At 46.4% G+C, this 25,251-nt stretch overlaps 1 protein-coding gene across 3 annotated transcripts in view; it reads right to left on the bottom strand.

Annotated features, from left to right (window-relative positions):
* MTOR (mechanistic target of rapamycin kinase) overlaps positions 1-25,134 on the bottom strand; it is a 99,130-nt gene extending 73,996 nt beyond the window's left edge. For 2 of the 3 annotated variants that reach the window (XR_013999378.1, XM_081144969.1), the window contains exons 1-20: positions 25,002-25,134; positions 22,493-22,668; positions 21,745-21,853; positions 20,815-21,047; positions 19,790-19,990; positions 18,690-18,824; positions 16,738-17,013; positions 16,553-16,661; positions 13,420-13,606; positions 12,090-12,218; positions 11,131-11,375; positions 9,613-9,828; positions 9,078-9,283; positions 6,570-6,692; positions 5,840-5,929; positions 5,639-5,731; positions 4,883-5,017; positions 4,500-4,629; positions 2,941-3,191; positions 1,306-1,392 (exon numbers count right to left, since the gene is read on the bottom strand). Coding sequence is in view for 2 of the 3 variants with exons in the window: in XM_081144969.1 (XP_081001095.1) it covers positions 1,306-1,392; positions 2,941-3,191; positions 4,500-4,629; positions 4,883-5,017; positions 5,639-5,731; positions 5,840-5,929; positions 6,570-6,692; positions 9,078-9,283; positions 9,613-9,828; positions 11,131-11,375; positions 12,090-12,218; positions 13,420-13,606; positions 16,553-16,661; positions 16,738-17,013; positions 18,690-18,824; positions 19,790-19,990; positions 20,815-21,047; positions 21,745-21,853; positions 22,493-22,654 (3,117 nt within the window). In the remaining variant the exon portion in view is untranslated. Of the gene's footprint in view, positions 1-1,305; positions 1,393-2,940; positions 3,192-4,499; positions 4,630-4,882; positions 5,018-5,638; positions 5,732-5,839; positions 5,930-6,569; positions 6,693-9,077; positions 9,284-9,612; positions 9,829-11,130; positions 11,376-12,089; positions 12,219-13,419; positions 13,607-16,552; positions 16,662-16,737; positions 17,014-18,689; positions 18,825-19,789; positions 19,991-20,814; positions 21,048-21,744; positions 21,854-22,492; positions 22,708-25,001 lie in introns of all 3 variants that reach the window. The other variant, XM_081144970.1, reaches the window with a different exon arrangement.
* Between the last annotated feature and the right edge of the window lie 117 nt (positions 25,135-25,251).

The following is a 25,251-nucleotide window of genomic DNA, read 5'->3' as shown; positions in this document are numbered from 1 at the left end:
CTTTGCCAAGAAACAGCACAGACCTAATGGTCTCCACCGTTTTTCTGATGTTCACTCCTTTGCACTACACTCCGTCTTCCTTAGAGAAAGCCCCCTACCTCCCCACTGTATTACTCGTGGCTCCTCACAGGGATTGCTCTACTCAAGGGAGCCAGGCAGCCTGCCCAGGGATGTGGACTGGATCAGTGTTCACAAAGACTGTTCTCCTGGGCTTGGAGGAGCTCATTAATGCCCAGGATCAACAGCCAAGAGGAGCCCTGTTGCAGCTTCTCTACCTTGGAAGAAATGAAAGCTGCATTTAGCAGGTATGAGTCTCCCTGCCTCAAATCCCTGCTTTGGTCATTAGTCCTTTTTGGGGAATAAGTCACAGATCACTTGGGCTTCAAACTACAAGCACACTGCTCCTCCCTGCCCCTCACCAGGACCATCCCCAGACTCTTTAGCATTCTGCCTGGCGCCTCCTCATACTGAGGCCACCATGGCAGCAGTCAGGAAACAGAGCAGCTTTAATTATTCATACACGGAGGTTTTCAGTTTCAGACCCAGTTTCAGGAAGATCCATTTCTGAAGCCAGCCACTTTGATTTTAGTCCTGCTGCTTCTCCAAGCTAACTACAAAGGGCTTGTGTGAAGCACAGAAATTCTTGGAAGAACTGTCTTCTACTTCTTTTAGGACACAACCATCTCTACAAAGGAACCTTCCCAACAGAGACATTTAAGTTATATAGAACAGCAAGAGGCAGGCCTCCCATCAAACAGAAGATCGCTATTGCCATCAATGGGGAGTCCTGCACCTGCTTAAAACATGTTATAAAATTGGGGATGCGAGCCTTTCCGCATGAGGCAGCATGTATGCCCCCGAAGGCAGCAGGGTTATGGAGCACCTTCCTCCTCAGCGCCCAACAGGAGTCCATTGTACTCAACAGTCCTAGGAGACACACTCCCACAGCTAAGGCCAGGCAGTTAGAAAGAGGGCTTTTGTGGGAACAGTGATGCACTGTTGACATATTACAGTGAAACTGCTTTGTTGTGTGTAAGGCAAAGAACTCAAGAGCCTATTTCCTGCAGAATAATTACCTCTGGATTTCTCCGCAGACTTCATACCTGTTCTCTTGTACTCGGGAGCACTGCAGCAACAGCCCTCCCCGCCCTTTCTAATGCCATGGGACACCTTCCTCCACCTTATACTTGGGTTCTAAGAGTTCTACCCTGACCCATGAAAAAATGTCCACGCTGTCGAAACCTGCTCTGAGGATTCCTTGACCCAAGCACTGATGAGGAGACCAAAGCATTAACTTCTACTCACTCTCATAAGGGTGACTATTTCATCCATGTAAGGTCTGATGTGGCTCTTCACGAAGGACACCAGCATTCCCAGCTGCTGGAACAGAAACTGAAATGGAGAAGAGGTCAGCACACTGGCACCAGGAAGGATGCAGAACTCCCCGGTTGACCCTAAGTCCACATAAACAATAAAGACAACCATGAAATCAGTTTCCGCGCCACCCCATCTACTGAGAATAAGTTTCAAAGACTCAGACTTAAAGTCTTTGGTGGTGATGGTGGTGGGGACTAGTAACAGCCGTCCATGGCTTCATATACCAGGCAAGCCAGTTCCTGCAGAGCAGAGGCTCGGGGGCCAGACCGGCTATTTTAAGCCACTCTAGCACCTAGCGGACTCTACAATTATCTAAAGCAATAACCTGAGGAAATTTATAGATACCTTTTAGGATTACTGAGAACTCAGTGAAGTTCATTACATAAAAGTAAATTGTACTTCTATACTCCAGGCACAAAGTTAGAAAATGTACTTTATTATTTTTATTGTATTGATTTTTTTAAAGAGAGAGGAAGGGAGAAAGAGAGAAACACTGATTTGTTCCACTTAGTTATACACTCATTGGTTGATTCTTGTATGTGCCCTGGCGGAGGATTGAACCCACAACCTTGGCATATTGGGACAATGCTCTAACCAATTGAGCTACCCGGCCAGGGCAGAAAATATACTTTCTGAAAAAACACTACCTCCTCTAAATGTACATCCAACTGAATATATTCACAGAAGGAAAAATAACTAATTCAAGTATCTTATAAACATAGTACTCTATCTATTCACCCTTGTGGAACACAGTCTAAGGATAGCAGGAACTGCAAAGCCACTTCAAACTTTACATAGTAGGTTTGCAGTCCGTAGAGGTAGAGGTATAGTAACCACATAACTGCTTTGCATGTTCTGTGGTTTAGAAAAAGAAAAAAGAGAGCAAGAGAGAAAGAGGAAAAGGGGAAAATTCCTCTTTACAGAAAAATGCAAGCTATTAAAAGCAGAAAGAATAATAGAACTAGAAAGTCACTATTGTGCAACCAATGTGATAGCTGGCGGAGGCAAGGATCGTCGATGGATGCTAAAGCCATTAGGTAAAAGGTAGTTGGGGACACAGTCTCAAAGAATCACCCCACAGATTACTTAGTGACTAAGGAGAAAAGGTAGCTGTACAATGGGGAGCACTGACAGATACCACCTAACGACATGCTCAAACTTGGCTCAACAACGAGGCAAATGACATGAGCTCCAGCGACTTCCCCTCTGTAGTACCCTCACTAAAACCTGACTTAAACCTAATCACGAAGCAGCAGCCAGAGGTCCACGCTGTGGGACATCCTACCAGACAACTGTTTATGCCATATGGACCCTAGGTTACAGAGAATAACCACGCCGTCCTTCCCCACAGGCATTCGTCTTTTAGCCATTTTGAGGGGAAACTTGGGAAATAGGGCCACCTGATTAAACCTGTGCACTTAGGTGTCAGAAGCGAAGGGAGAGGAGAGCAAAAGGTTCCTCAGCCCACAGAGCGCACTATTAGGAAGCTGGGACACAGAACGGCCTTCCACGCAGGTATAGCTTGGAGCAGGGAGGAGCAAGGGTTGAGGGTTAGCTACTTACTTCCCGGATGGCCCCATCACAGACCCGGATGACATTCAGGAATGTGGGCATGACCTGGGGCAGGAACTGCACACATTTGAGCCCCAGGGACTTGAAGATGAAGGTGATGGCCTGGACGACCATGGTGTGATGGTGCGAGAGGGACTGGTCTCGGAAGATCCGCATCAGGGCAACCATGGACACGGCTGGGTAGAACTCGTCTAGAGGCAGATTTCCCATGTTGACCAGCATTTCACTGGTGCTGTAGTCAGCTAGGACAAAAAGACGAGAATACGTGACATGACTCTGGCTTTAGGCAGAGCATGATTGTATTAACAACAATAAAAAAGCCTCCTGAAAGGCATTAGCATTCATACCTTTCTCCCTTGTTCCAACACCGTGAGAAATACAGGATATATTACGAACCAATGAATAGACTCTCAGTGTCAAGGACGAAGCAGTCTTTGGCTTTCCTATTACCCAAACCACTAAAGCCTAAAATAGTACATGATGGGTTTTCTTCAAATTGCTATGTTTAACTTAGCTTCTTACCATTACAGTCTACAACTTTGTAGCTGAAACCATCTACAAAAATAATTACTCCCTCAAATGAAAATAAAGGGAATTAAATTAGGCAAACATCTGTTCAGCAGCTGCTTGGTCCCTCTAGGCAATTGAGACAAGTGAGTGGCAAGTGCTACCTGACCTGAACAACAAGGACCTCAAGGACTTGGGGTGGGTGGTTAACAGTGCAGTAAGAAGAGGGTCAGACTAGATGACTGGCACTGTGAGTAAGGGGGACACCTGGAGGGACATGGCTCAGGCTCTGCTCCTGTCAGGATAACACCATAGGCACTCTTCTCTAATATATAGAGGAACAAACTGGAAGCAATATGGTCCCATCCACAGAATTTAGGAACAAATTATTTTATTTTTGGGAAAAAACATTTTGCTGGAGTAGTTGGGAAAGGCACTGTTGAACTTTCACACTTTTGGAAAGAAACCCGCCCTGATGAACAGTAGGTTATGATTAGAAAATTCTCCGGCATCCCCACACCCTACCCAATCTCTCAGGAACATGTTCAAAGGCAAAAGGGCTCTAGGGCCAAACTACCTGGTGGACAAAAGAGCCCTGGGATCGGGCTGCTACTAGTGTTCACAGGCCCGAGCCTTCCTCAGATTTCCCTATCAATTAAAACAGGAAGAATAAAGTTCACCCTCTTCCTCCCTGGGTGCCCCGGGGATAGAAGACATCAGAGAAGCACTAGCAAAGAATAGGGGTGAACAGAGGTGATGAGGGATATTCACATCCCTCATCAGCCTCAACAAGTGAGTACAGACTTAGCCTGTTAACCCTTAAGGACAAAGATCCTGGGTAGATGTGAGGACTCTGGACCACCCGGAAGCAGCATCCCTGCTAAGATTCAAGAGGAAACTATTGACTTTTCACTCAAAATTGTGAAGAGAGCCAATATGCTCTAATTTGATAGTTATCCACCCAAGACTCTTTCTAAACATGGCTGCCAAGGGCTCTGTGAGGTAGACACTTGGCAAATCTCTCATGGGTCTCCTCAACTTACAGGAATCCTGGCTTGACTTGGATTCAGACAGGCTGACAGCAGAAGCATCCCGGGACTGGTCGATCATGCCGATGTTCACCTTGTGCTTGTAGGGATCCAAGGCCCCCAAAAGCCCTAACACACGAATGGCCTGGGTGGGAAAGAGGAGGGAAAAAGAGAACATTCATTACAACATCTGATTACAATGGCTCTCAGGGGTATTCTTCTCATGTTCCATGATACTCAATTCATACCGAGGGACAGGCTAAATGAACAGAATGGAGAGGGACAGGAAGTCTAATCAATACTGTCAGAGCATGTTAATGCCACGAACTTTCGTGTCTCTCTCTCTCTCTCTATTCTCCAGCAAACTCTTCAAAGACCAAGTGTAGCATGCTCCTTACCTCTCTCCGTGTGCCCTGGTTCTGCTCAGTCTTCAGGAAATTCAGCAGCACCTCAAGCAAAGTGGGGTACTTTCTGTAGGGCTCCACCACATAGCCAGTGCTGGCCACCAACTGTCCCAGTGTCCACAGGGCCACCTGGATAGACAAAAGCTCACATGTGAGTTGAGCCAGTAAGAATTTCCAGTAACGACACTAAACATGAATAGAAATCCTGAGAGTTGGGAAACAAAAACAAAGCTACAAACCAATACAACAATCACTGAATCAAAAAGTAAAGAATAGTTTCACCTTTCCCGAAGGAAATACATAGTCCTTCCATATCCTCACTGATTAGCAGGAGAAGGCTGACTCAAAAGGAAATGAAAATTGCTCTTAATTTTAGTCTCATAACCTAATGACCTCAATGACTAACAGGAAGTCAGGTTGGGGAGGAGGGGGGAGCTGAAGCTCTCTGGCCTCCAGGCTGGAGGCCAAGGCTTTCTTTTTCCTTTTAGGGGCAGGGCCCTGACAGATGACCTGCATTTTCTTTGTCTAGATGAAATGCCACTGGCCAGCCCTGATATTCACTGAAAGTGGCTCCTGGTCAGGATGACAGCTAATTCGGGTTCCATCTCTTTCTTCCTTTTACTCATTCAGCAAGTATTCCTGAGTACCTACGATATGCTAGGTGCTGGCTGGGGACACGAGATCACTAAGAGAGATAAGGTCCCTGGCCTCATGGAGTCTGTCCTGCTGTCAGGAAGCAGTGGTACTCACCTGCCTTTTGGCCAACAGAGAGGAGTCCTGGAGCATGTCCATGATGATAATAAAAAGTTCATCCACCCATTTCCTCATTTCTAGGCCACTAACCTACAAAATGAAAAAGAGGGTGGTAGATAAGAGTGGAAATGATATTAAGAAGTATTTTGACTTAATAGTATTCTTTCCATCCTATGGAGAAAGCAGATGTTTTCTTACCTGAGCCAACTCTCCTATTGTAGCCAAGACATTATTGATCACACCAGGGTTTGGATCAGGGTCTGGATCTTTCAGCTTCAAAATTAAAGCCTACGGAAAAAAGGTATGAGAAAACGAATGAAGGCTGGAGTCTACGAAAAACCTTTCTTTTACAAAAGCAAAATTCACCTGAGACCATCTCAGTCATCGATAAATTAATCCTAGGTTTTATGAACCCAGGATTTCTCTGGAATGTGGATTGTCAAACTTTGCTCCATACTGCAGACAAGTCTGACAAAGGACAGAGCTGGAAGTGCCATGATTCAAAAACATTTAACAGGACTCCTCTGAATTATATCAGCGTGATCATTTGCCCACATTCACATAAATTATGAAGACCTCATGACTCAATAACACATTCAAATTTGAAGACTGTTTCAGATTTTAAAGCTCATTTTTTCTTCATTTTGGAGGAGCTGCTTTATGCTGCAATCCACCTACTCCTTTCCAAGCACGGATTTGATGATGTGCTTGAAGCATCACCTCTTGTAAGGAGAGCCCTTTGCTGCAATCGGTGAGATTCTTGGTATTCTTTAACTGAGGGTGCTTGATGTAGCCTTTGTCCCTGGGACCAAAGAAATTGTCTATTTTGCTCAGCGTACCAGTGAGCACTAAATCACTCCCATCACCCTGAACAAGAGGGCATAAGACAAACCAGAGCAAGTGCTGTTCTCTGTCTGTTGTGAGTTACCTTTAGAATAGGCTCCATGTAGGGGCGGATGAGTCGGGGAGCGTTGGAAACCAGGTGACCCAGCATGCGGGCACTCTGCTCTTTGATTCTTCCAATACCACTGTGCTCCAGCTCTGTCAAAATCTGTAGAGAGGAACTGCGTGTTAAAGGGAAAGTGTGGACAGGAATCAGGAGAAGGAACCAGAACTCCACTGTGGGTCAGGTAACTGCCTGATACTTTAAGCAAAGGATGTCTCTGCAGTTCAGAGTCTTGAATGCAGCAGCGACTGAAAAACTGTGAAACCAGCCTTCTCCCCATCACAGCACCCAAGGTCCCATTGTCCTCTCCAAAGCACAGCTTTTAACAGTCAGCACAGTCACAGAAGACTGGGAAAACTAGGGATAGCTGTGAGTAGCATTCTGCAGAAATGAGGAATGAAAGAGGGGCTCTCTGCCAGAAAAATCTTTGTCCAGACAGCAAATCACTATGAGTGCCTATAAATAATGACAAAGGCATCAGAAACTAGAACAGCTATGACTAAAAGAAATACTGATGTTCAGTCGTGGTTTCAGGCACATCTGGGTAAATCCAAGCAGTTAGGGATCATACCAACAGAACCCCTTGGACCTTAATGAGGAGAGATAACATGTTCATTCCGACATCCTTCAAACACCAGTAAAGTGCACATTGTGCTCACATGACACAGACATTAAGAACTTATAGACAGACTTCTGAGGAGCTGGATGCCAGAGGAAATCTCTGAACAGTGAGGGAAGTGAAAAAACAAAGGTCGTGCTAACTCTGTTACTCAGAGAAGGAATCTACAACTTAATATTCTGTTTTGTCTTGGTTACTGACTGATTTTCTGGATCCCCTCAGTGGCTGTTTTTCCTGTCACAGCAGACAGCAGCAAGAGGATGGAACGGAATATCAAGAACAGACCCACACAGCGAGGAGAGATGGCGGGCTAGGAGGAAACGGGCACCAGCGAGGAAAGCACGGCTCTCTGGGGCAGCGCACAGCCCAATCAAAGTACCCCAATTCACCTTCAGAGCCAGGCAGCATCACTACACCCTAATCGCAACGCCCAATGCCCACCTCGATGGTTACGGCAGCAAGAAAAGGCCAAAGCACAATTAGGGTATATCCCTTATCATGGTATGAAAATGTGCAATTCAACTTGGGAAAATTCGCATCAAAGCTTAAAAACGAGAAAGATTATTTAAACTTTGGAGTTCCGGAGGCGAAGTTCAGTCCGTGGTATGTTCACTCAGTGGTGCTTCAGGCCCTCCAGTATCAGGGAGTGAGACAACCTGGTAGCTTACTGTAAGCTTCCAGAGGACGCAGGCCCCACCTGGCCTGTTCCCTGATGATATGCTTCTAGCACCCAGCACACTTGGATCGTCGTAGGTGCTCAAAAGGTCTGTTAACTGAATTAACACACTGATACTCTCACTAGGAGCTATTTCTTTATGAAGCTTATTTAGCATAATTTGAACTGGCAGGCTGAACAATGATTTCTTTTCCTTCCTAAAACCTCAGGTATTTTAAAAAGACAAAACAATAGGCATTCCAAACACAGGCCAGCAGTTACAGAAATAAACTATGAGGCCAAAAACAGAAGTGCCACCATAAGTATAATCTTCTAATTTGTTGAGTGATGATATAATTTATTGCCACTAATTATGACAGATTGTGAATAAATGACATTTCTCTAGGGTAAAAACTACATATATTAATGATTTCCTACGTTTAAGTTCTTTATATGTTATGAAAAGTGTTTATTTCAAAAGAATCTATGGGAGAGGCTCAGGAAGCAGAGGGTGAAGTGGGGACAGGGTAGAAGTGGGGGGAAAGGAAATGAGTGGGTAAGTCACACTGAGACCCAGAAAAGGTGGGTGGAAGTAACTTGAGGCAGGAAGGACTGGACCACACATCGCTCACAGTCAGGGAACTTAGCTGGGTAAAGACAGGTTTCAGCAGGAAATGAAAATCTACTGGACCTACCAGCAATGTCAATCTGAATCTACCTTAGGCTCTAGTCCAAGCAGCTTAGTTTGGCATCTCACATTATTTAAGAATGAAAGCCAGGGACCACAGACCAGGGCAGTAACTTTGAGGAACAATGGTGGAGCCTCACGCTTGGCCTCTGTGCTTGACCTGGCATCAGCAAGAAAAGCAGGAGTGTGGAAGGATAGAGGCACTGGGAAGACCATCTGCAGCTGAGAGCGCTGAGAAATGGAATCGCTGGTGACTTGCCAGGAAAAAGAAAGAGCTGCATGAAAGGTTAGCGTGGGACTAAGAGGCACCCTGGAGTCTTAGTGACAAGAAGCTACGAGGTGATAAACATTAGAACTGCCAATTACAAAGCCAGGAAAACATGTGGACCTTGGGGCCAATTGTGGCTTCTACAATCAGATAGATCAATCTTTCTTCCCCTCCCTTGTCTTAAACTCTCTTTCCCCAAACAGCTGTCATGATGAAAGTCCTCTCCCCATTGCCTCTAGATTTCACTGTCATATCATTACCTGGATGAGCATCTTGCGCAGAAAAGGCATGACGAAGGCTGGGTTCATGCTACTGAGCCGGCCCACGGTGCAGATGGCCAGCTCCCGGATCTCAAACACCTGGTCATTCAGGGCCACAAACAGGGCCTGCAAATTCTCTGCCTGGGCCAGGTGTGCATCAAAGCGCTCATCCAGGGATGCCAAGACACAATAGCGAATGTCAGGGTCTGCAAAAACAAGTAAGCCTTTGAATACCCCTCCAGTGCTCTCATCCTTCCAGTCCTTTCCCAGTGGTCACCTCCATTGCCATCAGCCTAGAGAGAGGATGTCAGACACCTTTCTCTCATCCAACCTGTTGTTCTTTTCTTTAGTCACAGGGACAAGGACAACAGAATTAAAGACATCTTACAGCAATAGGATGGAGCAGCCAAACCTAACGCCTTGGCAGAGAAGAGCTGGAAGTCAGCTTGTGGCTGAAGGTCTCTAGAGAGGCCACGCAATGAAACTGCCCCAAACCACAAGCTTCCCGAGACTGCTTCTGTCTAATAAACTTTACCAGGGTCTGTTATCCCGACCACAAGCAGCTTGCTGAGCACATCTGCCACCACCTGCACTGCAGTCTGGCTGACCACGTGAGCATGGCCGCTGATGAGGTGGACAGAGGGCGTGAGCAGGCGGGAGCAGGTGCGGGCAGCTTCCATGCGGATCTCCTTGTGCTCACTGTTCAGAAAATGATCCGCACAGTGGCGGACAAACTGGGTCAGAGAGTGTCCTGGATACAAAGCAGAGAGAAAACAACAATCACTGTGGATTCAGACAGTAGGTCCACAACTTGCTAGCTGCATTTTCCATTTTATGGCTACTAACTCAATTTTCAACAAGATATTGATCAATAAGGTATTGACTCTTCCTAACAAATGAGCTTCCAGTCATTAGAAAGGAAGAAGGGAGGTGAAGGAGCTGGAGACAGAAAAAAGGCACCTCCATCCTAACCCTTCCTCTACTCCTTTCAATGAAAAATGGTTTTGCTTTATTTTGACCGACCCTTTATATTCCCGGAGAGTAAAACAATTCTTGGTCAATTTTACCTTGTCTCTTTTAGTTCCTGACTTAAATATCAAAAAGAGAGTCTGATGTAGGCTGCGTTTAAATATAGTTACTTTTTATTCATTACAAATAAACTGTCCTGGGTGCTAACGCCGTGAGTGAAGGAACTGCAACAGGGAAAACAGATGGCTGTCCGTACTCAGGCTTTTCATACTTGTTTGCTTCCCTCCAGGCTTGACTGACACCACCTACATGATCTTAAACTTCAAAAAAGTGTCCATTTTTCTCTCCTGAACTACATCTTTCTCGGGAATTAGTGGGGATTTATATGCAGCTTGGAATTCCGAACTGAACTACACAGCACAGCACTCTTGGAAATCACATAGCCACAGCAACACGAACACCCAAAGCCCCCGCTCACACACATTAAAGCATTAAATACCATCTCAATTACCTGGAGGTGGGAGCTGAGGGAATCTACCTCTGATTTTTCCACCTCTGAAGCATTAGATCCTTGGACTAATGCATACTTTTCCTGAATACCATCTGCCCCAAAACTCAGTATGGGACAAAGGAACAAGCAGTAGGAATAGGAATTAACACTATACGGAAAGAATCTAGGAAGGATGAGCTGCTGAAGTCAGCTACCCTGTCTCTGGGGCCCCTAGCAAAACCCAGGAATTCTAGACACCCTCACTCCTTTCTTGAGGTTCCCAGCATCACTAAACTATCTTTGCAAGAGCCACTGTAATTTCCTCCCTTCCTCCCTTCCTCCCTCCCTCCCTCCCTCCCTCCCTCCCTCCTTCCTTCCTTTTTTAAATAATTTTATTGATTTCAGAGAGAGAGAGAAACATCAATGATGAGACAGTCATTGGTCAGCTGCCTCCTGCACACCCCCTGCTAGGGATCGAGCCCGAAGCCCAGGCATGTGCCCTGACCAGGAATCGAACTGCAATCTCCTAGATCCTAGGTCAATGCTCAACCGCTGAGCCACGTTGGCCACCTGGGCACCATTGCAATTTCTTACCTTCAAATTCAAAGCTGCCAAGAGTTCGGAGGGCAAGAGTGATGCTGCCCACATCACTGGCCTCAGGGAGGGTTGTGAGGCCAGGGGAAGCCAGCTGATGGGCCAGGCCCTTGGGCATGCCTGGGTGCCGGAGGGGCTTGTGCATGAGGACCAGGGATAGCATCTTCAGTAGCCCATCTTGGATATCCTTCTTCAGCTGCGGAATCTGACGGCTCAGGTCGTAGAGCACAGCTGTGAGGGCGGGGCTAAGGGGGAGGACACCAGTCATACATGGGGCTACATATATGACATGTGGTCTGCTCTTGAGAAGAAACAATCCTCCTTGTCCAGCAAGGGGATCGGGCCCCCTCACTGCTTGGTCTTTAAAGTAGAAAGGATACTATAAAATAGAATAAATGCCCTGAACTCCCTTGGCCTGGTCACAGATTTCAAAATAATGAGTTTCTGGTCCTTGCCATGAGAGAACTTGCTTACGGTAATCCAGCCACTGTAGAAAACCAAGTCTCACCAAGCAACCCAGGAGGCAGATTGAGAGCACTGTCCTTATTTTACAGATGAAGAAAACTAAAGTGTAGAGAGCTTAAGCAACTTACCAATAAACATGTACACTACAGCTGCAAACACTAACTGAGCACTTCTTATATGCAAGGCACTGTGCTAAGAGTGGCTATTTCATGAACTCTTTCACTTAATCCCTGCAACCCTAGACAACAGGAATTGCTATTGTACCCATTTTTCAGGTAAGAAACCAGAGGCTCAGAGAAGTAAAGTAACCTTGTCAGGATCACACAGCTAGCTAGTGATGAAACTAGGATTTGAAAGTAGCCTATGTGTTTAGTGAGAGCTATCCTGCCTATCCAATTTAACAACTATGCCTCGCTCTTTCCACACCATCACAGTACCGCGGCTCATGCCTCATACTACCACAGATGAAGAAAGCTGAGGTTTCCAACACCCACCTCAGTCCCACCGCCAGCATAGGCTCCAGCAGCTCCTTGATGTCCTGCTGGATGCCTGGCCCCATTGCCCGAGCCAGCATGCTGATGCAGGTGAATACTGTGGCATCCACCTGCATGGCCTTCTGTCTCCTGCAGAGAGCCAGAGAGGGGCTAGTTTAGACATAAGGACATTCTGTGATGCCCCACCTCAAAATTGCCTTGGGGCAAGGAAGGCTGGTTACCCAGGTAGGGTCACCACATGTGGGTGTGCAGGTTATCTGCTGCACAGTACTAGGGGGCCCATCACACCAAAGTTACTGTAGATCTGTATATAGTATTTAAAACAACAATCCAGCAGATGGCAGTAAAGTGTCTTGAGGAAGGGGCCTATTTCCTCAATTCACACAAAAGGTACCATATGGGTTAGTGTGATGCTGGCCAAGGCACCTATTTAGGAAGCAAACTGAACGGTATGTGCATTAGGACCAGAGTGCAGGACACAACCATCATATGGAAAGAAATTCTTTCTATAAGAATGCTGGGCTTTAGAATGGGTAAGGCTTCTTAATTCACCAGGACAATCCTTGCTACTAAAACAGAAAAATACAGACACGATTCCAATTAACGGTGACCCCCCCAAACTTAGAGAAGATACCCTGGCCTTTCCATCTTGCAGGTGCTAAAGGTTGTTTCATGCTTTATTCATCGGCAAGTTTCAAGAGATGGAATAACATATCCAACTTGAGAGATAAAAAAAAGGCGACGCTTAGGTCCCTTAAGTTCCAGTCTAGGAGTCCTCTCTTTAGGTTTTATATCAAACTAAGATCTCTGATGCCCAGCCGGGCGTGGCTCAGCAGTTGAGCATCTACCTAGGATCCAGGAGATCAAGGTTCGATTCCTGGTCAGGGCACATGCCCAGGTTGGGGGCTCGATCCCTCTGCCAGGGGGCATGCAGGAGGCAGCCAGTCAATGACTTTCTCATCATTGATGTTTCTCTCTCTCCCTTCCTCTCCCTGAAATCAACAAAAATATATTATAAAAAAAAATCTTTGAAAGTCAGATAAAAGAACAAAACTAGGTGATTCCCAGTAAATAATAATATTGAAAACAGTACTGGCATCTAACATGTTCACAGGGAATTGAACCAACCCAAAATATTTATATCAATGTCACTTCCTTTGGAAAAGGTTGGCTTCAGCCCCCCTCGAAGAAGGGCTGTTCTTTACATGATTTGCTATAACATGGAGGTTAATGAGGCAGAGAATGGGCTTAAGCTCCATGGAGATGAATGGAGCATCCTTCCTCTACCACCAAATGGGGTGGCAGGTAAATCGTAATAAGAGTTGCTTACTTGTGGGCAAAGTCCTTAGGGGGCAGGGCTGCTCGAATGATGTCCAGCACACGAGGTAAATAGATCTTGAACTCAGACCTCACAGCCACAGAAAGAAGCCCCAGGGCTTGGAAGGCTGCTGTACGTTCCTTCTCCTTCTTGACACAGCTTAGGACATGGTTCATGGTATCCTGGAGGTACTGGGTATCTGAGCACAGAATAGACAAAGTGTATGGCTTAAGTTCAGGGTTGGTCTATAGCAAAGGTCAGAAATCCTATAAGTCACTCAGATTTAAGAATAAATTAAGAAAGCCTTTTGGAAAGATGTTAAGAAGAATTTAGAGGATGGACTAACCAAAGACTTATGCCTGACAATCACTCCTCAGATACATCTTTTGGAAATACTAAAAATATAAGATTTTTTCTTTTAATTAAAAAAAAAACTTACAGGCTCTCCAAAGCAATAATATCACATAATTGTCTCCATTAGTGTTATATTTTGAGGAAAAGATATCCTCCTGTTTAAGAAATATATGTTAAATCTTGTTTAAAAACAAAGAGAGGCCCTGGCTGGTTTGGCTCAGCGGTTACTGAGCATTAGCCCACGGACCAAGGGGTCGCGGGGGTTGATTCCTGATAAAGGCTCATACCTGGGCTGCATGATCCCCGCCCTGGTGGGGTGGGTGCGGGAGGCAACTGATGGATGTATCTCACATCGATGTCTCTCTCTCCCTCCTCTCCTTCCCTCCCACTCTCTCTAAAAAAATCAATGGAAAAAATATCCTCCAGTGAGGACTAACAAAAACAAAACAAACAAACAAAACAGAGAGGATCACCTAAACTGTTTTATATTATACTGAAATTTAAAGTAATATTAAATACTGTTTGCAATAAACAGGCCATTGCACTTAGCTTCGGCCTAGAAATCACTGCCATTACCTAGAGATTTCTGTCAGTTATATTTAACAGAACAAGATTTAGTCTGTAATGTGGACTACCACACAGTATTTTCATGAAGCCGATGTGCGTGGGCAGGCAATTCTTGGGCACCTGAAACTAAAGTGTTAGAACTCCCGTGAAGGCGGGAATTTCTTGATTCTTGCCTCTTCCTCCATTCCTTCTCCTACTGGCCCCAAGTCTGTGCACTAGAAGCACATAACAGCAGAGCAGGAAAGACCACACATCCACTAGGAAGTTAGGGGTGGCAAGGGCTACCAAACCACAGCTAGGAGACAGTGCACTAGACTCCCAAACAGCACGAAAACATTACTGCATTACTCTAACGAGAAACATCTCCCACAGCTCTTGCGGCCAAATGACATTAAAGCATGCTGGGGTTGAAAACAGTCAGAGACCACGGTGACACGAGCCTACAGAGTGCATCAACCAGGAAAACTAGGCCTTTGACCAGGAGAACAGCATTTCAGCAGGAAATGGGCTTAAATCAAGAAGAGAATTTCCTTTTCTGGATTTAGCACCCTAAGAGATTAGGAATTTGACTTTGTTAGTGATTCCAGGCCAATTTTAGGGCGTTTTTGATGTTCCCAAAGCTGACATCATCAGGAAATTCAAGCGAACACTTCTAAACTACAAACTTTAAACAAGCAGAACTTTCCCAACGAGGCACATAGATTGGAGGCTGCCCAGGCTGAATTTCAATGGCATATTTTAGTATATTATTTAATAAAACAACAAAAAGCCACATCAAAAGAATAAACCTAGGTACTCTGAGCCTCTGTATCCTGCTGCTAGGCAGTCTTTTGAACTTAGTCGGGTAACTGCTTCCACAGTGTGCCAGACTTTCATCAAATTTGGCCTAGTTATTAGGTGTGTTTTTTTGAACCAGACTTTCAACCCAAGATCATTTACAGCTCTACTGAACAGGGGTATATTTGGTCATCAAAAAAGAAAAAAGCTGCTGGTTATCAGGTGGGAAGAACCGAAAGCTGAAAAAACTGGGGTGATTTTCACAGTATCATCTCTCTCTGGTTCAGTGATTTTATGTGGCTAATTGTCTCTCCTTACTCAACACGTTCTGTTCTCGCACAAAGCACATTCAACAGCTCAACAGCTATATATTTCTCCTGCTGTTTCATCTGGGCTGGGTGGTGAAAAATGAGTGTGTGCTAGGGAATGGCATCTGCCAAGGGTTAGGATGGCCTTCCACTTCCACTCCTGGCTCTTATGTGGCCCTGAATGCGTCAATGTGCACCACAGTGAAGTACAAAGATATGTACAGGATGGGGCCCTCTGCAATCAGCAAATGTGGAGGTGAAATGGGACATAAATACGAGCGGACAAATTACACTGGAGTAGTACTGTAATTTTTATCTTTACCTGATTTCTAACATGGACTTAAGAGTAATAATGGTCTCCATTTTTGAGGGCTTACTCTGTGCCAGGCACTTAGAGCAGGTGCTCAGGCATGAATGCAGATCATTTTGTGACACAGGGATTGCCGTTTTAATGTTACAAGTCAGGAAAAGTCAAGTAACCTGTCCAAAACCTCATAGTTACGGACAGAGGCAGGATTCACACCAGGTCTGACACCCAAGCCTTTGCACAGCTGGGGGTTAGAATGAAGAGAATAATATTTCTGGCTGGAATACTCCAGGAAGGCCTTGAGGAAGTCAGTTACCCGAGTTGGGCCACCTTCAGGAGGCAGGTATTCACTTCCCACTGACCACAGGGCAGGAATAGGGAAACCCACAGTCTATCATCCACAAAACCTGCCTCTGAAGCATCCCTTCCTGTGAGTGGCGAGGCAGCTCAGTGACCTCTTCAAAGGCAGAAGCAGGGCAGTCACCAGATCCTCCCTGCCCCACCGAGGCTGCGGCAGTATCTAAAATGAATCTGCCCTTCCTTCGGTCTCTTTTCAGTGCATTCATGACTTTGTTGGCTTCCATACATGAGAACATGCTTGGCTCTAGAACTGCCTCTGTGCCTACATGGTCTGATTGTCCCTACATCTGCTGCCTTGGCATCTGCAGAAAACCTGAACTGGTACCCCTGAAACTGGACAGCAGGCAAAGAAACCAGAAACTAGCCCCTAGTTGGTGTTTCTTCCAATGAGCAGCAGGCATAACTTTTTGGAATCACTTTTCTGTATAATTACCCTTAAGTGGGTAACGACACCTTCCACAGACATCCTCACCTGTGAAAGCAGAAGGTCGGAATGCGGCCAAGCGGGGTAGCAAATTAAGGATTGTCATTTGAATCAGCGAGTTCTTGCTATTCCTGCATTTCAGCACCCACTGGCACACCTGAGAGAGGAAGGGGACAGGGTTGAAGGGAGGTGTGGAGCATGGAAGGAGGGGGAGTGGGCCTCTTGCAGCCTACCTGATCAAATTTCTCCTCCATTAGATCTCTGCAACACCGACTCTCCACCAGGGTGGACTTAGCTGGGCTGGGGGAAGCCCCAAACCCCATGAGGCCTTGATGAGAGCTGTACCCCAGCAGTCCCACCAAGGCGTTTGACTGCTGGGGCTGTACAGCCTGGAAACTGGTGAAGGGGGTAATGTGACGAGGCTTCGTGCTGAAGCCCATGAGGTCTTTGCAGTACTTGTCATGTACCAACTGCTGCTGTGTGATTTCCTCCATTTCTTCTCTTAGGCGCTATATACGTGGGGGGAAAAAAAAAACAAAAAAACACTTTTATCTACAAGTGGCACTTGCCCAGACACTTTGAGCCTACAGAGCAACCCATTTGCCTGACCCTGAAAGAAAACTATCTCCAAAGTGGTGGGTGGCCACTTTTCAACTTCAGGATGATGGTTTCCCCAGAACCTTGCAGGAGGCCAGCTTTTGTTCTAATTTAGGCAAAAGAGCACCACCTACTGAACAATAAAGCAGCAGCAGGGGACTGGCTGCCAAGGACTCGCCCCCACCCGAAGTTGGTTTGGGAAAGCTGACTTGCAAATTGCTGTGCCTACAGACCCAAGATCACAGCAAGGAAGCCTCTTGCCAAAGTGAGGGGCAGCCCCACGCCAGCATCCTATTAAGAACAGTCTGCTCTCCTTCTTGCCAGAAACCCAGGTAGAAACAACTTAAGCAAATAATTTTCTCAGAGTCCTAGGAATTCCACAGGAGGTCTGCAATATGCTGGCTGCTACAGAATTCACACCTATCCCCCATTCAAAGGGCTGCTTAGGAATTCACCCTCCAATAGTCCAAAATAAGGATATAAAAAATTTTTCTAAACTTCCAAACTTCTCCCAACACAAGACACCCCCCCTCCAAAATCTTGTCTACTATTCCTGTCAAGGTCACCAATGAGTCTCATGCTGCTAAATCTGATGGTCAATTCTCAGGCCTTGCCTTGTCTGACTGACCTGGAGCATCTGATGCAACTTGCTATTTCCTCCTCCCTGAAACCCGCCCAGACTGCTGTAATGACCACCCCTGGCAGCGGGGGAACACAACCTCCCACAAGGGCCCCAGCTGCTACTCTGAAATATATCGTCGCCCTGTTTGTGCCAAGGCCACACTTTCCACGGGCTGCTCCTAGCCAGTGACCACACACCGCAGGGACGGAAGGCAGGCCTCTCATGATGGCTCTGCAACGCAGACAGGATGCTTTCACCCCACTCTTCTTCCCTCCCTGTTCACTCAGGGTCAGATGTGCACTGAGGTCTGAGGGTTCTCCCAGCTCCCCCCCAATCGTCTCTTGCAGACTACTTCCCTAATAAAATCCTGTGCTTTCAAACCCATCTTTGCAGCTGCTTTTCGAGCTAATCCACCTCCTAACCGGTCTTCCTGCTTCCATTCCTGCCTCTCCCCAAGCTATTCCCCACAAGGAGCCAACCCATCATTAAAAATGGATGACATCACACCATCCTCCTGCATACACATCTCCAACGTTTGCCCTTGCAATGAGGGTAAAAGTCAGTGTTTACCAAGAACTATGAGGCCTAGTAATCTGGCTCCTCCCTCCTGTGCTCAGGGTGCACCAGCCACACTTCCTTTCTTTCTGTTCCTTGAATTTGTTAAAACTTTCTCCCACCTCAAGCCTCTGCCTGGAACATAATCTCTCTGCAAGACTGGCTCCTCCATGTCATATAGGTCTCAGCTCCTAATGTCACCACCTAAAGAAGGAACTTCCCTGACCCCCGTCACCGCCCCCACCCCGCTACCCTTCATCCCATTTCTTCATAGAACTTGTTGCTATCCAAAATTATCTTGTTATTTATTGTCTGTTTCTACTAGAAAACATCAGCCCCATGAGAACAAGGATCATGCCTTGTCTTGCTGAGTGTCAGAGAAGCCTGGATTCCCCTGACACGGCTTCTCACCTCTCCCTCCATGCTGCTGATTCGGACCAGCTCGTTGAGGATCAGCAAAGCTCCATGGATCCGATCGTCCCGATTCATGCCCTTCTCCTTGGCCAAGGTCTCATCAAACCCTTTCTCTGCTTCTTCAAATGTGTGCTATGTAGTGATAGAGAATGCCTTAATTACCCAATGTCCAAAGTTAGACAAACACAGGCAAACTCCACCTATATGGGGGTTCGGAGGTGTTAGCACTGCTCAGTGCCTTGTACCAATATCATTGACAGTCCTAATTCATCAAGCTCTTGCCTTTAATTTAGCGTCAACTCCCATGATACCACCAGGCAGATACCATTACTTCCCTATTTTAACAGATAAAAAAACAAGCTCAAAGAAATTACATGACTTGTCCCAGGTCACATAGCAAAGCCGAGGCTAGAACCCAGGTCTCCAATCTCATGCTCAGGGCTCTTTTTGTTGTACGGACCCCTTAGTAGCTTCTCTTATTAACAGCAATCAGCACAGGACTCAAGATTCCAGAGGAGCCAGGCCAGGCGTGGCTCAGCGGTTGAGCATCGACCTAGGATCCAGGTGATCAGGGTTTGATTCCCAGTCAGGGCACATGCCCAGGTTGTGGGCTCAATCCCTAGTCAGGGGTCATGCAGGAGGCAGCTGATCAATGACACCTTTCATCATTATTTCAATTCTCTCTCTCCCTCTCATTCCCTCTCTCTGGAATCAATACAGATATATTAAAAAAAAAAAAAAGATTCCAGAGGAGAGAGAACTGGCACTTTCTAGATTAGTATTAACCTTATTTCATCGATTCTGAGACACCCATTCTGGAAAGAGATACCTTATAATTGTTGACAAGAAGGCACTGAATCACGGTTTAATTGGCACATTTTCAGTCTTAGTGGTACATGAGATAATAGTGTGGCTACCCATGGGTCTTTGCTTTATTGAAATACAACAGGATAACTGTTGATTTAAACTGAGCTTAAAAAAATCATTTGAGACCAAAACAAACATGACACTTGCTGTGTGGCAAGGGGCCTGTTGCCACCCAGTGATCTCTATGTGCACATGCTGTGCTGGTGGATGGAATGAAACCATCTCCTCACCCTGTACCACTGAGGCTTCTGCATCTCCTTCGGCTCACGCTGGGTGGTGAGAATCAGACAGGCACGAAGGGCGGCCACAGCTCCCTCGCGGATGGCCTGTTTGGGGTCCCACACGGCCACAAAAATGTTGTCAAAGAAGGGTTGCACTTGTTGGAAGAAGAAGGTGGGGACGCTGATGGCCAACTCACGGAGAACCAGAACCTAGGAGAAAAAGGCACAATCAGGACTCTCATCTGGATCACAGAGTTTTGTCCCCTCAGGAATACAGGCTCTGGCTTCCTAGAGCCTACACACATTAGGAGAGAGCAGACTTGGACATTCTGGGACTCTGGGAAGGAAAGGAAAATGGCCCAAACATCTGTGTTCATCATCCTAGGGCATTTACACAGAATGCTGGTACTGTTAGAACGTAAGCTCTGGAAGGGCAGATGTGTTTTGTTTTCTTTCCTGCTCTACCAACAGCCTAGAACAATGCCTAGAATACAGCAAGAATTCAATAAATATTTACTGAATGAATGAAAAATCCTGTTTAATACCTAATCCTGCTGTTATTTTCATTTGACAATAGAAGAAACCAAAGATCAGAGGCTGCCCCAAGTTAGTTAGGAAGCAGCAAAGCCAAGACTGGAACCAGGGTCCAAACGTGTCCGTCTCCCTGTCCCACGCTCCCTCCTTGTGTGCTGCCTCCTTAAGAGGGAGATGACCGGAAAGGATCCAACTGATGCCTGCGATCCCCACCACATTCATGCCCGAATTCTCTCTTAAAGACAGACTCTCCCCCACTTAGGGCTTCTTCTCAAGCAACAAAAAAGAACTTTTAAGTTTCTCCTTCAGGTACAAAGCTCAAGGTGAAGACAGAAAGGGATTCAGGACAGAACCTAAGGCCACCAAGAAGCACAGTGTCTTTGCCTGGAAGGTTCCCCCTCATTCTCTGCCCCTCAGGGACCTAAGCACATTGTGTGAAGGAAAAAGGCACGGTGCCATGGCTCTCCTGGCCTGGCTGGACTCCTCCTGCAGGCACTCACAGCTGCGTGTCTCCGGCCCTCATTGCGGTCAGCACCCAGCCATTCCAGGGCTCGCTTCACCTCAAACTCCACATACTCAGCGGTAAAAGTGTCCCCTGCCATGGCAAGGCGACCAATGGCCTTGGATGCCATTTCCATGACAACTGGGTCATTAGAGGGGAGGAGGTTCCGAAGATAATTAGCGAATCGCCCAATTCGGGTGGCATTCCCACCTTCCACTCCTATGAGGCTGGCTGGAAAAGAGAAAGGCGAAACGTGAGGATGGACACGTACTGTCCAGGAAAGTACATGCTGCCCTCAAAGGAAAGCTGGTGAGTGACCCTTTCCTTTCACTTTGAGTATAGACGGCAATTTCCAGATGGTAAAGGATGCGGGTAATTTTCATTTTAACCAACAGATTTGATATTTGAACAAGGACTATCTGCATAAAGCAAAATGCTCTCATTTTAGCATATATATATCTTGTTTCTCAAGAAGAAAAGGAAAAGAAACTGGGACTGAATACTAAATCACAGGCTGGATGACCACCTCTGGGAGTTGAAAATTATCTGGCTTTTGTTCACAGTCCCCCAACTCTACTTTTCCATTCACGAGCCCTGCTATGCCAACATCACTCTACAGAGAAACCAGAACCTGCAAAAAGCTACATGGGGTGGTGAAAAGAAAGCTGGCTTCTAATCTCTGGCCCTAGAAAAGTTGCTTGATGGTTCTGAGACTCCATATCTGAAAATACCTGCTTTGCCTACATCCCAGGACTGTTGCTAGAATTAATACCTGAATAAGTACAATGAAAACTACAAGGCTCCTTAAAATTCATAAAGCCAATTATGAACTAGCATCTAGTAAGCAGGAGACACGGGGTGCAGTGGACACAAAGGTAAACAGTCCTTTGTTACCAGTTGTTACTGTCACCAGAGACTCTGTCCTTACCTATGGCCAAGATACCACCTTTCCTCTCATTGGCATCTGAGCTGGAAACCAGTTCAAAAATGTGATGGTTCAGCTGATCATAGAAGCGAGTAGACTCCTCTTGACTCATCTGCAAAGGAAGATGTATTCAGAACAATTTCTAATGTCTCCCTGATGGTGGTGGTGGTGGTGTTGGTGGGGTGGTTTCCAAAGATTAGGACGTGAGAGGTACCAGTGGGTACAGCTCAAACCAAACACAACAAAAGTACTGCCCCATTTCTATAAACTGTAGAGCAACTGAACTCTCAATTCATCTGTTTACTTAACAAATACTATTGAGTACACTCCATGGCACACCACATCCTATCCTAGGTCCTACCTAGTACCAGGCGTACAAGAATGAACAAGACATTGTCTCTGACCTCCAGTCCAGTCTCTATTTAAAAAATCCCAAGCTCTTCAAACCCACTCCAACCAATGTTATCAGGCAAAAAGAATCAAAGGTCTAGAATGCGGTGGGAAAAAGAAAAAAATTTTTTTTTAAAAACAGCTGACTCTAGGCTGACTCCTAAAGTGTCACCACAACACAGGAGGTGCCATAGAAATGTGTAACCGCTGCAAAGGAACCTGCACATTCTAGGGACATGAGAAATTGGTTGCCTTTCTAAAACAGAATCTTACTTAGCTGTCAAAAGAAATCTAAAACAGTGATGGTTCACTTAGCCCAAACACTCCATAATGAACAGCCCCAAATCACAGAAGCCCCAACCTCTCGAAGCTCCATGGTAACATAGTGCTGGAGCTCCTTGGCAGCTTTGGCCCTGGTCTCCTCATTGCGGCTCTTCAGGCCACTGGCAAACTGCTGCAGAACGCTCACGTTGCTAGATGTCGTGGTAGCTGTGGTGGCGGCGGCAGGTCCGGTTCCAAGCATCTTGCCCTGAGGTTCTTTGGAGAGAAGCTTCCTTTGATATTCTGGATAACAAACTATGGCAATAAATTTACTTATGGCCCTAGTTCCTCAACACAGATCCCCACCCTGTCCACATCAGGTAGGGAACCCTAAAAAGGTTGGGAGACCTCATTGAGGAACATGTAGAAAGCCTCCATTTATTCAACAGTGACTGATGTTTATAAGAGGCAGCATAGTAAGAGAGTCAGACTGTGGGCTGTGGAGCCAGACTACCTGAGTTTGAATCCAGCCCCAAATTATATACCTCAAGAAGATACTTAAAATGTCTATTTCCTCAACTGCAACAGGGCAATAATAATACCTAACTCATAGAGTTGACATGAGGATTAAGTTTTGTTAAAAAGTACTTACACCTAAAGCAGTGCAGACTAATGGAAATTATGTGCAAGATTAAAGAGAAGGTTTTAGCAAGACTTGGAGACACTCTGAAAATCAAAGGAAAGCATGGTATTTACTTGCCTTCTTACTAAGTAGAAATATAATTGGTTATGAGTTTGGGAAAATTTGTACACGCAAAAATAAATTAGCTGTTGTCTGTCTGAAACAGGGACTGGGGATATTTTCTAAAATAATACAGTCTTCAGATGGGAAGATACCCTTTTGTAGATTTGTATATCCAGTGTGTGTGGGGGGGAGGGGAGGGGGTGCGTGTTGGCCAGTAATAGCAATTAAACCACACACACACACACACACACACACACACACACACACAGTACTTACAACTGTGCTGGACACACAGTGAGTTCTTAATAATTGTTAGCTATTATTAACATTATTACTACTATGTACATGGCACAGGGCCAGGTACTAAAAGTGAGGAGGTAGAGAGAGAATAAAACATGCCTACAACTGCCTCTTTCCTCAAAGAGTTCATTTTAAAGAGGGTAATTATTCTATAGCAGCATCGCCCAACAGAAATAAAATACAAACCACAAATGTAATTTTAAATTTCCTAGCAGCCGTATCAAGGTAAAAAGAAACAGGTGAAATTAATATTTTATTTAATCCAATATATCCGAAATATAATTTCAATGTATCATTAATATTAAAAATTGGTATATTTTCCTTTTCTTTCTTTTTTTTTTTTTTTGTACCGAGTCGCCCAACACTAGTGTGCATTTTACACTTAAGACAATCTCTGTTTGGACTAGTCACATTTCAAGCGCTCTAAGTCACACGTGGCCGGTGGCACTGCCTTGGACAATGCAGCCAGCCCTATGGAACACTAGTACTTGAAATGTGAGCTAAAGGGGAGGGATTAGTTCCCGAGATCATTCATTCATTCATTCCTGGAGTATGTACTGTCCCTTCCCTCAATGAGCTCACAATTCAGGGGGAAATACAAATAATGAGGCACCCACAATAAAGCGGCCATAACAGGGCTCAGCCCAGATACATAGATACATAGCCTAGGTATGCCCCGATTATATTAGAGAGTCCATTTTTCAAAAATTCTTATTTTAAAAGAATGTGTCCATGCCAAGGAAAACAAACAAACAAACAAACAAACAAGGAATAATTGGTTCTTAAAAGCTTTTAAATACTCCAGTGCCAAGAAAAGGACTGCAGAAGGAAGGGCCATCCTTCAGGGGAGAGGAAACCCAAGGATCCCCGACCACAAAACTGCTGCAGAGTGTGTGGCCCTGTCTGTGAAGAGGGGGAGCGAGGCCAGCGAGAAATTTCCATCCTCAGGACAGTGCCGGCCTATCTTTAGAAGCCTGAGGCCCGCAGGCCATCTGTTCTGCGCAAATTTCCACGAAGATCCTGAAAGTCGAACATCCTAAGGGGTCTTGGCCCAGACTTACAGAAGTTCAAGTTGGGTGGCTGACACTGGGGATGGGGGTGGGACAGGCAGAAAGGATGACACCTAAGGACGGGGCCGAGCTCAGATCCGGGGACTGGGTCGTACAGGAGTCTCCAGGTCGGAGCGCGAAGGGCTGACACCCACGCTCGGCCCCTCTGAAGACCATCTGCAGGCGGTGACCGACCGGCATGGAGACGCAAAGGCGTCGCGGCAGAAGCCGGGCTGATGGGCCGGCCTTCGCGGCGCCACACACGCTCAGCCGACTCAGGGGTCAGGGGGTGTCCTGGCGGGGGGGGGGGGGTCACGGAGGAGGGGGGCGTTGCCTCGCAGGGTGGGGTCAAGGGCTCAGGCGGTGCCCAACTCCGCGGCGCCGCCTCTGAGGGGACCCCACGTCCCAGACGGGCGGCTTGCTCAGTCTTTCCTCCCCCCCCCTCCACGGACCAGGCTGGCTGCGGGTCTGGACATGCCGCCGCCTTGGAGGGGTCGGTGCCAGGCTCGACTCACCGCGCGGCTTCGGCCAAGGCCTCAGCTGCCGCCACCAGCGCCGGTACCGCCGCCTCAGGCCCCCCGCCCGACCACCCGCCTTCCCCGCTGTCCTCTAAGCCGCGGGAGGGAGGGCAGGTTCCCAACCCTAAGGACCAATCGGCAGGCGGAAGCATTCGATGGACTGAAACGCCGGCCAATAGTCATGAAGGAGAAGTGGAGCTTCGGGACCCGGCTTCTCCAGGGGGCGGGGACTGTTCAAATAGACAAA

The sequence above is a fragment of the Miniopterus schreibersii genome (assembly GCF_964146895.1).
Source record: "Miniopterus schreibersii genome assembly, chromosome: 8".
Classification (NCBI taxonomy): domain Eukaryota; kingdom Metazoa; phylum Chordata; class Mammalia; order Chiroptera; family Miniopteridae; genus Miniopterus; species Miniopterus schreibersii.
Note: the sequence above shows the minus strand (reverse complement) of the source record. Positions and strands in the feature narration are given on the sequence as shown.